The sequence below is a fragment of the Abramis brama genome, assembly GCF_963993115.1.
Source record: "Abramis brama genome assembly, chromosome: 14".
Lineage (NCBI taxonomy): Eukaryota > Metazoa > Chordata > Actinopteri > Cypriniformes > Leuciscidae > Abramis > Abramis brama.
Genome location: NC_139976.1, coordinates 37,440,955 through 37,454,420, shown reverse-complemented (window position 1 = coordinate 37,454,420; position 13,466 = coordinate 37,440,955). Strand labels below are relative to the sequence as shown.

The window sequence follows — 13,466 nt, the reverse complement described above, 5'->3', positions numbered from 1 at the left end:
CAATTTGTGATTCGAATGATGCAGGGAGTTCTCTGGCTCACATTCGTTTTGAGGTGACTTACAAATATTAGGCGTGGTGTGTCAATCCTATTATTGTGACCTTGACCCTTATGGGGCGGACAGGCATTTTACCTAATAAAAGAAGAAAAGGAAGGAAGGAAGAGGTAAAACAAAACAAAGCAGTTGAGTGTTCCTCCTGATATGAATTGTAACTACTGTTGCACAGCTAAGGTGTCAGGGATCATGATGTAATGATAGGTGTTCTCAGGTGTACTTGTTGGATGAGTAGTTAGTTGCCATGTTTCCTATGGTAAGTGTAGCTAAGTTGTTAAGCTAGTTTCTGAAGTTAGTTTCTACCTGTGGGGGAAAACATGTTTGTTGAATGTTTTGCACAGTAGAGGCAGTTAACTTCTGTATGTTAGTGAGTATGTTAGGGATGTTGTGTAGTGTATGTATGTATGTATTAGGGATGTATGCATGTATGTATGTATGGTCAGATCTGTTTCAGTCTGTTTTGCTCCCCCCTTTGCTTGATGGCTTAGCTTTGATGAGCTTGTTGCCTCTTTGCCTTGGAAAAGGGATCTTCTGTGATCTGCTGGGAGTCAAACCAGTAAGGCAGGAAGTTCTCTGGCAGACATTGGGAGGCAGTTTGGCATGGCTGGATGAAGCTGTGGTGCAAAACTTGGTCTCCGTTGTTGCATTCCTCCGATGATACCTTTTGGTTGTGACAGACTTTCTGACGTTCTGGGCTTACTGTCGTTTCTGTAGCACACATATGGTTCTTGAGTTTGGAGCTCGTTTGGTGGTTTCTTTATGAGTGATGGGTAGCCAGGATGGTGTTTTCTGGTACCTCTGGGTGTTTGTCAGTGGTTGACTGTGAGAGACCACTCTGTTCTGTGTTGTTGTAGAACAAGTGGTTGTCATCTTCATTATGAAGGTGCATCAGATGAATCAGTGGTCTTCCGTGTTCAGCTTGTTTTCTAAGAACACTTCCAGTCGCCTCATTAGTTGCTCCATATCTTCTGAGGGTAAACTGTCTTGTTCTTGGGCATACTCAGTGCTGTGCTTAACTGAGTTGTGCCGAGGTGGGTTTCCTGAGAAGCGTGGCTGGTCCCATGGCTTTTCCATGTGGTTGGTGTGGTATCTGTCATCAGCATGGGAATCACGTTCTCTGTGCTTCTTACGAAGAACTGTGGTGTTGTCATGCCACTGGTTGTCTTCCAGTGCAAGGCTTGTGTCTTGGCTGAAGGAGTTTGAAACTGTGGATGTTTTCAAACCTTTCTTTGAGGACATCTTCTGTTTGATGTGGGCCTTGTGCGTACGTAACTGTTGAATTGTCATTGTGTCTGCGCAGGCCTCGAGACCAAGATGATGACTTAATCCGGGGTGCAGGTTTCTCAGAAAGAGGTTTTTGAAGTTCACATCCTCTTCTTGTTCAGGTGAGTTATGTGCACCAAAGAAGGCTTGTCGAAAACGGTGGTAGTATGCTTGGGGAGTCTCGTGTCGACCTTGTTTGGTTTCCAAGGCGATTAACACACCGTGTTCTGACTCTGGGCCTATGAATTCTTTTATCAGTGTCTTACATAGCAGTTGGTAGTTTGACTTGACATGAGCAGGTTGTCGGTCTAGGAAGCTTCGTACCTCTGAACTGGATGTCGATCTGAGGAGGTAGAACCTGTCTCTGTCAGTCACATGAGGTCTCACCTCTAGGTGGAAGTTGATATCTCGGATGTAGGACTGGATGTCCGGGCATTCCGTGGAGTTCGGGTTGAACGGAGTGATATTCTTAACCAGCTTGTTGAGATCTTTAAAGGTCATCGCCGGTGCAGCTCTGGAGTCTGCCTGGATGAGCTCTCGTTGCTTGTTGGCAGTGAACGGTTCTGTGGTGAAGGCCTGTGACGTTTTGGGTTGTGGCCATTCACTTCTTTCACTGTATGGCAGTTCTTGGATGGAGGACTCTGTCCTGCTCGGCAGTGGTGATGCTGAGGGAGGTCTCTCCCTTCTTGGCTCTGGTTTCTGTTGGAAAATGTGCTGGAGTTCATCTCTGACCGCGTAGAGCTCGTCGTTGACGTCATCTCGCTGTTGGGTCAGATGGTTGATTTCAGCATTGCACCTTTCCAGGTGGTCTTTCAGAGCATTAATTTCAGAGTTCTTATCTTCAATGTCAGCTTTAGCTTTCTCTAGCTGATGTTCAGCAGACTGGAGTTGGTTTACCAGGTGTTTCTGGACAGTCTTTAATTCTTGTTTGTCACTTTCAGTGGCTGCAAGGGCTTCTTGGAGCTTGTCAACTTGTTTCTTTGTTTCTTGCTCCACTTCGTCAGGCACTTGAGCTTTCGCTTTGAGCTGGTCTGTGCAGCGTTGGGTGTGCATCAGCTCCCTCAGGAACTCAGTGGTCTGACGCTTGAAGTCGTCCTGGACTTTCACTTCCAGCTTGTCCATGCGGCTCTGGGCACGTGTCAGCTCCTCCCGAAGGTGGGTGATGTGCTTGTCGCTTAGTGTCAGCTGGGCTGTGAAGGCATTGCTTAGGGAACAGATAATCTTGGTTAGTTCCACGTGGTTGTGGTTTTGATTCTGGCTTGAATCATGTGTCAGGAATCTTCTCAGAATTATGATTATTATTAAAAATAATAACAGTTCAATTGTCTTTGGTGTGAGGCAGTCCGTAATGCCTCTGAGCCAGGCGTCCACGTCGGTGGGGTTTGTCGTCCACGGCATGTTGGCACGCTGGGGTGAAGAGACTGACACAGATCTGTGTGGGGTGTAAGCCTATGTGGTTGAACAGCTAAGTGTCGTTTCAGTGACTGTACAACAATAGTGAAGTGTTGTAATGTCTAAGTGTTGGTCTCAGTGTAGACAGGTAGGCTAGTGATGTGGAAACTTTGTCACTCAACTAAGTGAGAGAAAGAGAGAGAAAAGGTTAAAACAAATCTCAATTGCAAGGATTTTTTTTTTTTTCAGTGGGAGAAATATTTTTATAAATATTTCCTATCAATGAAAAACTGGTTTAAACTCGTGATGTTTCACTCAACTGAGAAAGGGGAAAAGAGAGAGAGGTTAAAACCAATTTCACTAAAACAAGAAAGAAAATTCTTAAGTAGGAGAAATATTATTTTTCTCATAAATGCTGCCTATCGGTGAGAATCTGTTTCCAGAAAGGTAAACAATATTATTGTTTATGTTTACAAGGAAAAATAATACAATAATAATGCTGATACCTTTTTCCGAGTTTTACAGGATTGACACCACACACCGTCAGTTGGACTGCTTACAGCTGGGATGCTATGAAGGCGACAGTTGCTCAACACTTGTCTCTGTTAATTTATCTTGGATAAGATGTTAAATTGTAAATTGTGTTTACAAAACAGAGAGAGTATGGAGAACAAGAGAGGGTTTGATTACAAATCAAATACCTATTAATTGTTTTCTTTCGAAAAATTATCTTTCTCTTTCTTTAGACTCGATTGATGGTTCTTCCAGGTTTGTTTCCTACAAATGTGAAGAAAGGGGATGGAATAAAGCAGGACAGAACAGGAAAGACGTGTAAAGAAGGAAGAGGAAGGAGTGAAAGGAGATTGGGTCCACAAATGGCTCTGAAGCCTTTGTGTCGAACTACGAGTGTAGAATTGATAGTTGCCAACAACTAAACATTCAAAAATAAAACTTTGTAAGAGAGGTTTATCTCTGATTTATTTGAAACTTGTAGTGAGATACCAATGTCTCCTATTGAGGCTCAGGTGTGTTACTCCCAAGCTTTCAAAGTTCAAAAATGTATTCACCTGAAGTGATTAAATCTAAAAGAGAATTTTAGAAATTAGGAAAAATTATGAAATTAGATTTATTAAAAATAAATCGAGAAATCATTAGAAATGACCTGTTTAGGAAAATAGAATTTAAACCCTTTTTAAATCAAATTAAAATTTGACAATTAATAATCATAAACCAGTATTTTCTTTTCAAGTAAAATGCAGGTAAATGAAATTAATAATTGTGAACCGAAATTTCCTTTTCGCAGAAAAATATGGGTAAAGTATAATATGAGACAGGTCAAATAGGAAAGAAGAAAAGACCAACAGGTGTAAACATCAAGGTGTTTACATGGTTAAATCCCTTTAACGTTGTTCAAACAGACACTGTATTTAACCACTGTCAATGACAACCGTAAATAATGCTTAAGGCTTTAGTATAGGTTAGGCCTCAATGTAAACAACTACCTAGCTTAGCTTTAGCTTAGCTTAGCTTAGCCACAAATGGGTTTGTTTCAGTTTGTTTACACTGTGGCCAGACGGGCTTTGCTGTGGGGTCCGAGTTCCCCCGGAAGCGTTGGTTAAGACTTCCGTGTCACGATTGTAACTATGGCGACAAAACAAACTCTAGTGGGCGAACTTGTGAATTGCAGCTCGTAAACAGTAATGCATGTTAAGTTACATGAAATTTCGGCACATTTCAAACAATGTTCAAAGAATATGCACGTCGATCATATTATATGAAATGTCGGCGCATTTCAAAAATACAAATAAAGGACACCACAGCTAGCTGTTTTTACGACGTGGGGCTTCACTCGGTTGTTTAAGAGTGATTAACTTTAAAGGACAGCTTTGTGCTGTAATAGATGGAACAAACGATCTCGGCGGATCGTCTCTGTGCAATGTTATCTGAGCACGCAAAAACAACAGGGTTTTTAACTGTTGGTTGAGTTTCAACGTCAAGCTTTACTTGAACACAACTTTAAATAATTCCTATTCAACTACACTCGGACATACGCAGTGTTTACACGAGAATTAATTGAACAGACACAGATAAGCTTATAGTTTATCACGGGGATTGCCGTGGAACACGCATTGACAATCTGAGAAATAAAGACTAATCTGTGAGAATATTCGTCCCAGTGGAACACGCACTGAGTGACGATCGATAAATAAGGACTAACGTTCAAGTTAGACGAGGGACACGCTCGTCCGTCCTTTACATGGTTATTTTAATTACTGCAGTTTTAATTTCATTCAGCTCTCTGACTGATACAAACACACATAACGTTATAGCTATTTGAAAGACTCTGGAACACGCAGATGTCTTAAGCTATAATTAAAGTATTTCAGAATCGAGGGACACGCTCAATTGTTACCTTGTCGTTGTGTGAGATCTTATATCTTGGGTTATTTTACTGCAGTTTAAAATAAAATAAAAATAGGCAGGCAGCCTAGACTAGAGTAACAGCTCTCTGTGTATTCACTCAGCAGACAGTCATTCAAACAGAGCGCGCGGCGCGCGCTGCATACGTCACACACAGACTCAGAGGTCCGGATCTCTCTCGAAAAGATAATTACTTCGTATATGCTTACAATTTTAGGTTAAACTTCCCGCATTCGTCTCCACCATAAATGTAGCGTTTATACGCCCACGTATAAATATTATTAATTATTATTCATAACGAATTATGATCAATAATTAATAATTTAATTATTTTCAATTATTTACTGTAACAGAATCAATAATATGATAATTTATCAGTTCATCCAATGAACAGAAAGCATAAACAATTATTAACTCTAGGAAATATAATATCTTCCTGGCCAAGAAAGAATAACCCCCTAACAGTAAATTAAGAAATAGGGTAACAGCATAGGTAACTTTTGATCGAAGTTCAAGACAATAAAATTTGATAAGCACATACACAAGCAATCTCTTTTCAAATACAAACAATACTTTATTGATTATATACTAACACGTACAGCTAATGTCTAACACAAACACACACACACGCACACACACACACACACATTCATACGAGTTGCAGAAAGGAAGAGAGTGAGGAAAGAGTGGGTTTAAGAGTGAAAGGATGAAATCTCACGATTCCATAATGCACTTAGACATGACCTGAACGAACCATCAAACATTAATTTAACCCTTCTATCGTTTTAGGCAGGTTATTAAAGTTATATAAATACACCAGTTTAGCTTTCAGTCTGGAGGTTACTTGCTTGTCTTCTCGTTCCTTTTTGGGAATTCCCTTCGTTGCGTAACAGAGGGTTCCCCCGGGTTCGTTCGTCGGCTGTGGTCTCCTTGTGCATGGATAGATGGGGCGAGAACCAGTCACGTGTGGCTGGCGGTTGCTGATGGTTGAATGAGTCTTTGAAGTTGAAAGCGTGCGTTGCAGCCGCGAATCGTGGAACGAAACTTTGCAGCAAAACTTAACTTAAAACCGAGACTTTCAATCGGAAAATAAAGGAAGACTTAGAAAAGAAAAGAAGACTTAGACGAGAGTAGTAAGACGGCTTGAATGAAACTGTTTAACCCATGTTCTACAGATCTTGATTTGGGTTATTTCTGCTCGTTTGTTACATGGTACTAGTCTGCCGGAACTTAGAGAGCTTAGAGCTTTTAGAGCAGCGAGAGAGAGAGCTTAGTTTTTGGGGTCTAAGGATTTAACTAAAAGTTTGTCCCCCCTCCTGAAGAGAGCGGACCAATTAGACACTGGCTTTGTCTCATCGTAAATCTGGAGTGTTGGTGTGTTCTCTAACTTTTAAGCAGAGAGGACAGAGGCCACAGTTTAGACATGATTTCTAATTAAAAGAAGATCAAAACATATTACACCGATATCATTCAAGCCATCTTGCTAGTTGTGTTCGTAAGATAGCATTGATATGAAACAGTACACACTGTCATTCACACACCTAATAATTATAACAATTACATGAATTATATGGGATTAAAGCATATCTTATTAGAATATGCATATAAGTGGTGGAAACACACAGGATTATGTAGTTGCGTGATTGTTTGATTGTAAGTCCATTGAGAATTGTTCTTAAATGATTTTATGTAGTTTATTGGTAAGAATCAGTTCTCTGGTTTGAAGAGACAGAACACTGTTTGTTCGTTCAGAGGTCTTAAGGAGGAGGGGTCAGGAATGCTGTGGTGTCATTTCTGAACCAATTTGTCTTTTAAAAAACCCCTCATATTGACAAGTTCTTCCTTTAGCTGGGCTCATAAAGGTTCTTAGTTGGGGGTTTTCGTTGGTTTGGTCATTAGAAGGGTCTTTTGCAGACTCTGTGGCGCCAGGATGGGTGACTTATGGCTCTGGACTGTGAGGACACTGTCTTTATCTTAACCAGTCCGTAGTTGGCCACAAAGCTAGCCATTGACCAGTTATTTAGTTAGTGTTGGGGGAGGCTCTTTTAAATAGCCAGAGTGATGAGGATCATTTGACGTTCTGAACCAATCTTCTGTTTTGTTCGGCAGGAAGTAGAGAGTTTGAATTAATTTTCTGGAAGAAAATTAGTCTGTGGTTGATTTCTTCTCATTGTCGTTACAATATAAATAAAAATGTTTTCCTACAATCTATTGTAAATTCTATCTCTGACTTTATATGTTATTCTTATGTCAATTTTTATTCTATTTGTGGAGAACAAAGCATTTTTGAATAAATACATACATAAATGATACAGTTTCATAATTCTATTAAGTAAAATGTCTTGTGCTATTCCTTGGCTGTAAAATGTTATATAATATTTATGAGTGGATTATTATCTTTATACAGTATATTCATTTAATACAATTTAGATTGTAATCGTGTACGTTTTCCTATAGAACCTCACAGTTTCTGGCTTACTGTAAAACTCTGAACTGTAACACGTTTCACTGATGCATGTCGTGGATCGAGTGCTTTAGTCTGAGTTGTTTTGCTGTGTTAAAGTCTTGTTTGTCTCGACAGTGTTTGGCCTTGAGCGGAGCAAACGCTCAGTAAACATTTCAGTAAAACTGTTCACTTTAAACTGGTGATGCTGAACACGCTGTCGGCCTTTTAATATGATTTTTGCTGTGCCTAGAGAACGCACAGACTGTAAATGCTCATTAAGCATTAAATAAATGCTAAAGTGTTGTTTAGACAGTAAATCATTCAGTTATCAGTCCTCCAGCTCAGCTAACAGCCTTTAGCGGACAGAAACACCTGCATATAGAGAATAAACAGGACCGTCATTGGGATTTGCTGTTTTCTCCATTGCTACATGTTTGTTACAAAATGGAATTGAAATTATTTTGAGCTCTTGATACAGTAACTGTCTCAACTAGTCTACATTTTTTTTCTACATTAACCATTATTAGGTTGTGGGGCATTTTGATTTTATGAATTATCTAAAATACTTGGTAACATTCTCCTTTAAATGTGTTTTTTTAATTTTTATTTATGGTATTTAACATGCCTGCAAAGTGTCAACACACTGATATATTGTAGAACGTAAGTACAAAACTTCTATTATGACTGTTATAGCGGGTCAATTTGACACACACACTTTCATTGCAGTTGCACGGACACTCAGAAAACATTTTTAGACAAGATTAGGAAAATAAAAGTCTTTGTGCAACACATGTGCCAAAAAATGTCCTCTAATGTTGTGAAAACATTCATATTTTCAATAGAAGTTTCAATTTAATGACTCTAATAAAGAGTTAAAATGAATATCATTTTTATTTCACATTAACCACATGTGAGTGTACACACTTTTAAAAAGTTGTAATTTTTTTTTTTTTTTTACAAAATCATTAATTATTAATTTGTGAAAATCATTCATTTTTGAGGAGTCAGACTACATGACATTTTATAACCTTAATGAATCTTGCCTTGTCATATAAAGGTAAATTATTTTATAAGTTAAGACATGACCCTGACACACAATCCCTTTTAATTAGACTTTTTTTTATATAATTTTTTTTTTTTTTTTTACATTTATGCATTTGTCACTTTTATCGAAAGATGACTTACATGAACCATTATTAGGTTGTGGAGCATTTTGATGATTTTATGATTTATCTAAAATACTTGGTAACATTCTCCATGAAATGTGGTAATTTTTTTAATTGATGGTATTTAAATGCCTGCAAAGTATCAACACACTGATATATTGTAGAATGTGAGTATAACATTTCTATTATGATTGTTATAGCGGGTTAATTTGACCCACATACTTTCATTGCAGTTGCACAGACACTCAGAAAACATTTTTTTTTTTTTATGTATTTTGTTTCTTAACTTCTAAGTGTATTTACATTTGCATTGATGCATTTGGCAGATGTTTTTATCTAAGGAAACTTACACTGCATTGAGGATATTTTTTCAATTCATGCATGGTAATTTGTCTGGGAATCGAACCCATGAACTTGGCGTTGCGAGCACCATGATCTACTGGTTGAAAATAAATTAAAGCGTCCATTGGTAAAACCAGAAATTGAGCCTAAGGCGGACACTGGTTAAAATAGCTGCTTTCTCTGGATTGAAATGTTGTTAATTAAATTTTCACTAAACTACTTTACCAAAAACAAACAAACAAAAAAAACATGCATTTATTCATTATTCATTATAATGAATTTCAGAATTCAGTCTTTTACATGTTTTTCCTTTGTTTTTCACTTACAGACGACAACTCAAAACGATCCCTGTTCACACGGACCCAAGAAAATGACTAAAAATGCTGTATTATTCATGCCAGGCCAGTAGATGGCGATGTCACTTGTAAAGAAACACTATATGCACCTATAGACTGAACACGTAGCACGCATGTGCATGACATATTTTTGTAGTTTACACGGAGATGATAACGGTATTGTTTTCAAAAACGTGCACTTTGAAACCCATTTTCTAAAGTTTGTGTTTTCGGGCCCTAAAGCGCAGTTGTCGTGTAACTGAACGGCCAAAACCTTTTCAGTTTTTAGTTGAAAGCAGTAATTTTTCTCATTCATTTTATGTCATCATCATTTTTTTTCAACGTCCTTAAACTCTCTGCTCATTTGAAGGGTTAGGGTCTCTTTATGCTCTGTGTGTGTAGTCGGCATCTAAAGCAGAATGGATGAAACGTGGCGCTGCCGGCGCTGATGCAGTGCATGTGTGGAAATCAGTTTAGACAGCAGTACCTAACAAGATTTTCACTTGCATTATGCATTACATATTTATTTTTACCAGCCAGAAATGTTTTCCCTTACCATAATGTTTCCGTCAGTGAAATAAAACGGTGATTTTGAATGTTTTCCAGCAGACAGTGAGCGAGTGTTGTGATCTTTATTGGAGCTAATGAGGGTCAGTCAGGATCTCTCTGAGGGACTCTGGCCCAGATGCCGTGTTTCAGCGAGTCTTTATCAGCGCCTGTGTAGAAGCTTGTACAGCTGCTGTTCCTTCTTCCTTGCAAACTTAAAGTTCACCGTTTGGAAATTGGAACCGTTTGGAAATTGGAACCGTTTGGAAATTGAGTTGAGGGTGAATATAATAACAGCTGTTTCACTTTATTAATGAGCAGAAACAAAGAAGGAAGTCTAACACGAGTCCAAAAATACACGTAACAGACAATACTGGGCGATGAGTAGAACTAAACTGAGGGCTTTAATACACAGGAGAAAAAACACACTGAACAAGAAACAGGTGTGCAAAGCAATCAGTAACCATAGCAACAAATGAATACATGCAACTGAAGTAAACATGCAATAAATACCAAAAAAAGACAGACTCTGACAATTATAATGTCCGTTTTATAAAGTTTTATGTTAATGAAGTCCCGTACATTCCTTTTAAAGTCGACATGAAATTTAAAGTTCACCATATCTATTTTCTAAATGAATGTTATTGATCTTATTGTGAACAATTCATCAATGCATGTTTAATTTTTTTATTAGATCTGTAGTTACACTACATTAAGAAACATATTCACAATGAACAAGTTGGTTTTTAGCATGCATATTGGCTGTTTATTAGTATTTATAAAGCACATATTAATGCATGAGCATATTCTACATCCCTTAATGCGACTATACCTAAACTTAACAACTACCTTACTTTCTATCAATAAACAGTAATCAGGAGTTCTTGAGGGAAACTAAATGATGAGTGTTTTTATGCAAGAAACGTAGACTTGCATTATAAGCGGGGGAAAAATGCGACAAAAGCCGATAATGTCCTTTGATTGGATTTAGTGCAGGCGTTACAAATGCAAGTATTTCATTCTCCATAGCAGTCTTTGTTCAGTATGACCGTTATCTGACTGCTGTCTTTCATCGTCTTGCAGGAATTAATGGACTTCATCAGCAAGAGGCCGATGGATGTTTAATGTGTGCTAAAGGAAGCTTTCGCTCAAGTGCTTGGGGCGTTTAACCAGTCGTGTGTGTGTGTGTGTGTGTGTGTGGTGTCGAAGGTCTGTGCATCTGTTTAAGCATATGTGCGTCTCACTGCAAGCTTTACTGGCGCTTCCGCTCGCATATGCTGTGAGATTTCTGGATCTCCTTCTGCAGATTGAAATAATCCTATCACAAGTGTCATCCGTCAGACAGACTGTGTTCAAAACCAACATACTGTCAAAGCCACAGATAAAGCTGCCATCTCATTCTTAAACCCTGTGTGCTCTGAAGCAGACGGAGACTCATGAGTTGGGTAAAGATATTGTGACGCGTGTGCAATATAATTAGGAGGCCTGATATGATAGTTGAAAAGTAAAATTTACAGCTCGTCTTGAAATTCTTGAATTTTACAAAAGTAAAATGGATTGCAAATGCTGTATAATTTATGAAAACCCTTAGTGATAATAAGAGTTTTCTTTAACCTTGTGGAAATTCTGGGTTAAAACCAATGCAATTTGGGAGATTTAGGCAACCCGGCGCTGGGTCAAAACCGGATGAACCCAGTGTTCAGTTGTTTTGACCAAAGCTGCATTGGGTTAAATGTTAGAACAAACATGCTAAACTCAACTATTCTTTAAAAATTACTATATTGCTGGATTAAAATAAACCCAGAATGGGTTGGAAATTAAAATGCACACACAGAATGATTAGAGTAACGTAACAACTGTAATAATCAAAAGGTGAAAATTGATCAAGAACACCCAGAAATGGACAAAAGCATGTGGAACATAAGGAATAAGTGATTCAACAGGCTGTTGAATTATTAGAAAAATAATGCACACCCGAGATGATGTATTTCAAGACATTTGTCTGGTTTTTGTCCTTAAAACGCTCTTGTGTGTGTGGGACTAATTTCTTACGCATCTAATCCCACGTCTCCGTTGCTAATTCCTAAACGTCATTTTGGAGCTAGTGAAGGAGGATTGAGCCACTGATGGTAGTTATTAATGCAGTTATTAATGCAGTTATTAGAGAGAGAGAGAGAGAGAGAGAGAGTTACTGAGTCTGTGTCTCTCAACAGTGTTCAGCTTCAGCGTCTCTAATAGTGAAACTGTAAGTTGATCTGCTTCAAGATTTCCTCGCTAGTGAGAAATGTCATGTAGCTTTTAAGTTGTTGAACTATTTTACTGATAAAATTGTCAGAGCAGCGTCACACGTTTCTGTGTGAGTGTGTGTCTGTACTGTGTGTGTATGTGCAGGAGAGAGAGAGAGAATATGTGCTTTCTGTACATAATAACATAAAAACATGGAAATAATTTGTTGTTTTTACCCTATTGTTTACTGTATTTATTTGCGTGGTCAGTGTCGTTGTGGGTTTTGGTTCTTTTGCTGTTGTCGTCTGAAATAACTGAAATCATTTGGCGTAGTGATATGCAGCTGTAATGCGGTCGAAACCTGCCGGAACTACTTTAGCCGTGAGTTTCCCTGATATAACTGAACACCTTAGAACGTTCATCAACCAATCAGATTCAAGCATTCAGCAGACCTGTTGTATAAAAGATGATATTTTGATGAATGTTGGTAACCAAACAATGAGACATTCCTATAAATGTCTTCGTTTAAGTCCCACAGATGAAAGAAAGTTGACGGTGAACTATCCCTTTATGTTCCCATCCTGAAAATGACAGTTTTATGTCAGTTTCATATTATGCAAGTCCTTTAAAAGTGTTCAGTTTCGAGAGACCCCTCACCCGCGTATCTTATATAAAAGCATTCCACTCTTTGGATGTTTTGAGTTTTCTGTGTAACACTAAGAAGAACCGTTGACCCGTGATGCGAACGAGCCGAGCGATGGCCCTCCCATTTCGTTTTAACTCACAAAAGAAACCATTTCAGCAAGAACCTTCCCATGATTCTCTGGCACAGCAGTTTGTGAAAACCGGTCAGAGTGTGGCCAAGGTGATTCGCTTTTGACAGCCTTGAAGTTTGTGCAATGAAAAGCTCTTTTATGAGCAGCTTTGAAAGCAAAAGAACGGCCAAACTTTCAGCGTGTTGGCATCTTTTGAAAATGCCGAAAGCTTCTCTGTAGTTCAGCCGGCGTGGGTCACAACTTTACACTTCATGTTCTAACAAGCTCATTAAACACAGCAACCTCTCGATTTCCGCAGATCTCGCTGTTCTGAGCGATTCCCTAAAGTCCTCCAGTGCTGTCCTGGAAGATTCGAGCTGAAGAGATCAGAGATTCAGAGATCAGAACGAAAGAGACGAGAGCGGCAGAAAGCTGATCGGCTGATCTCGTCTGATGGCGTTGATTAATTGGTCTGGGGATTGAGGGAGAACACAGGAACACAGAGGTGTACTCAGACATT

At 38.7% G+C, this 13,466-nt stretch overlaps 1 protein-coding gene across 3 annotated transcripts in view; it reads left to right on the top strand.

The window, feature by feature from the left end:
- Positions 1-13,466, top strand: part of rab26 (RAB26, member RAS oncogene family) — a 93,906-nt gene that overhangs the window by 15,889 nt on the left and 64,551 nt on the right. Inside the window, exon 3 of one of the 3 annotated variants that reach the window (XM_084134583.1) lies at positions 13,266-13,333. The exons of the other annotated variants lie outside the window; for them this stretch is intronic. Within the exon in view, the coding sequence (XP_083990709.1) occupies positions 13,266-13,280 (15 nt within the window). The 3' untranslated portion in view covers positions 13,281-13,333. Of the gene's footprint in view, positions 1-13,265; positions 13,334-13,466 lie in introns of those variants that run through there. 3 annotated transcript variants of the gene reach the window in all.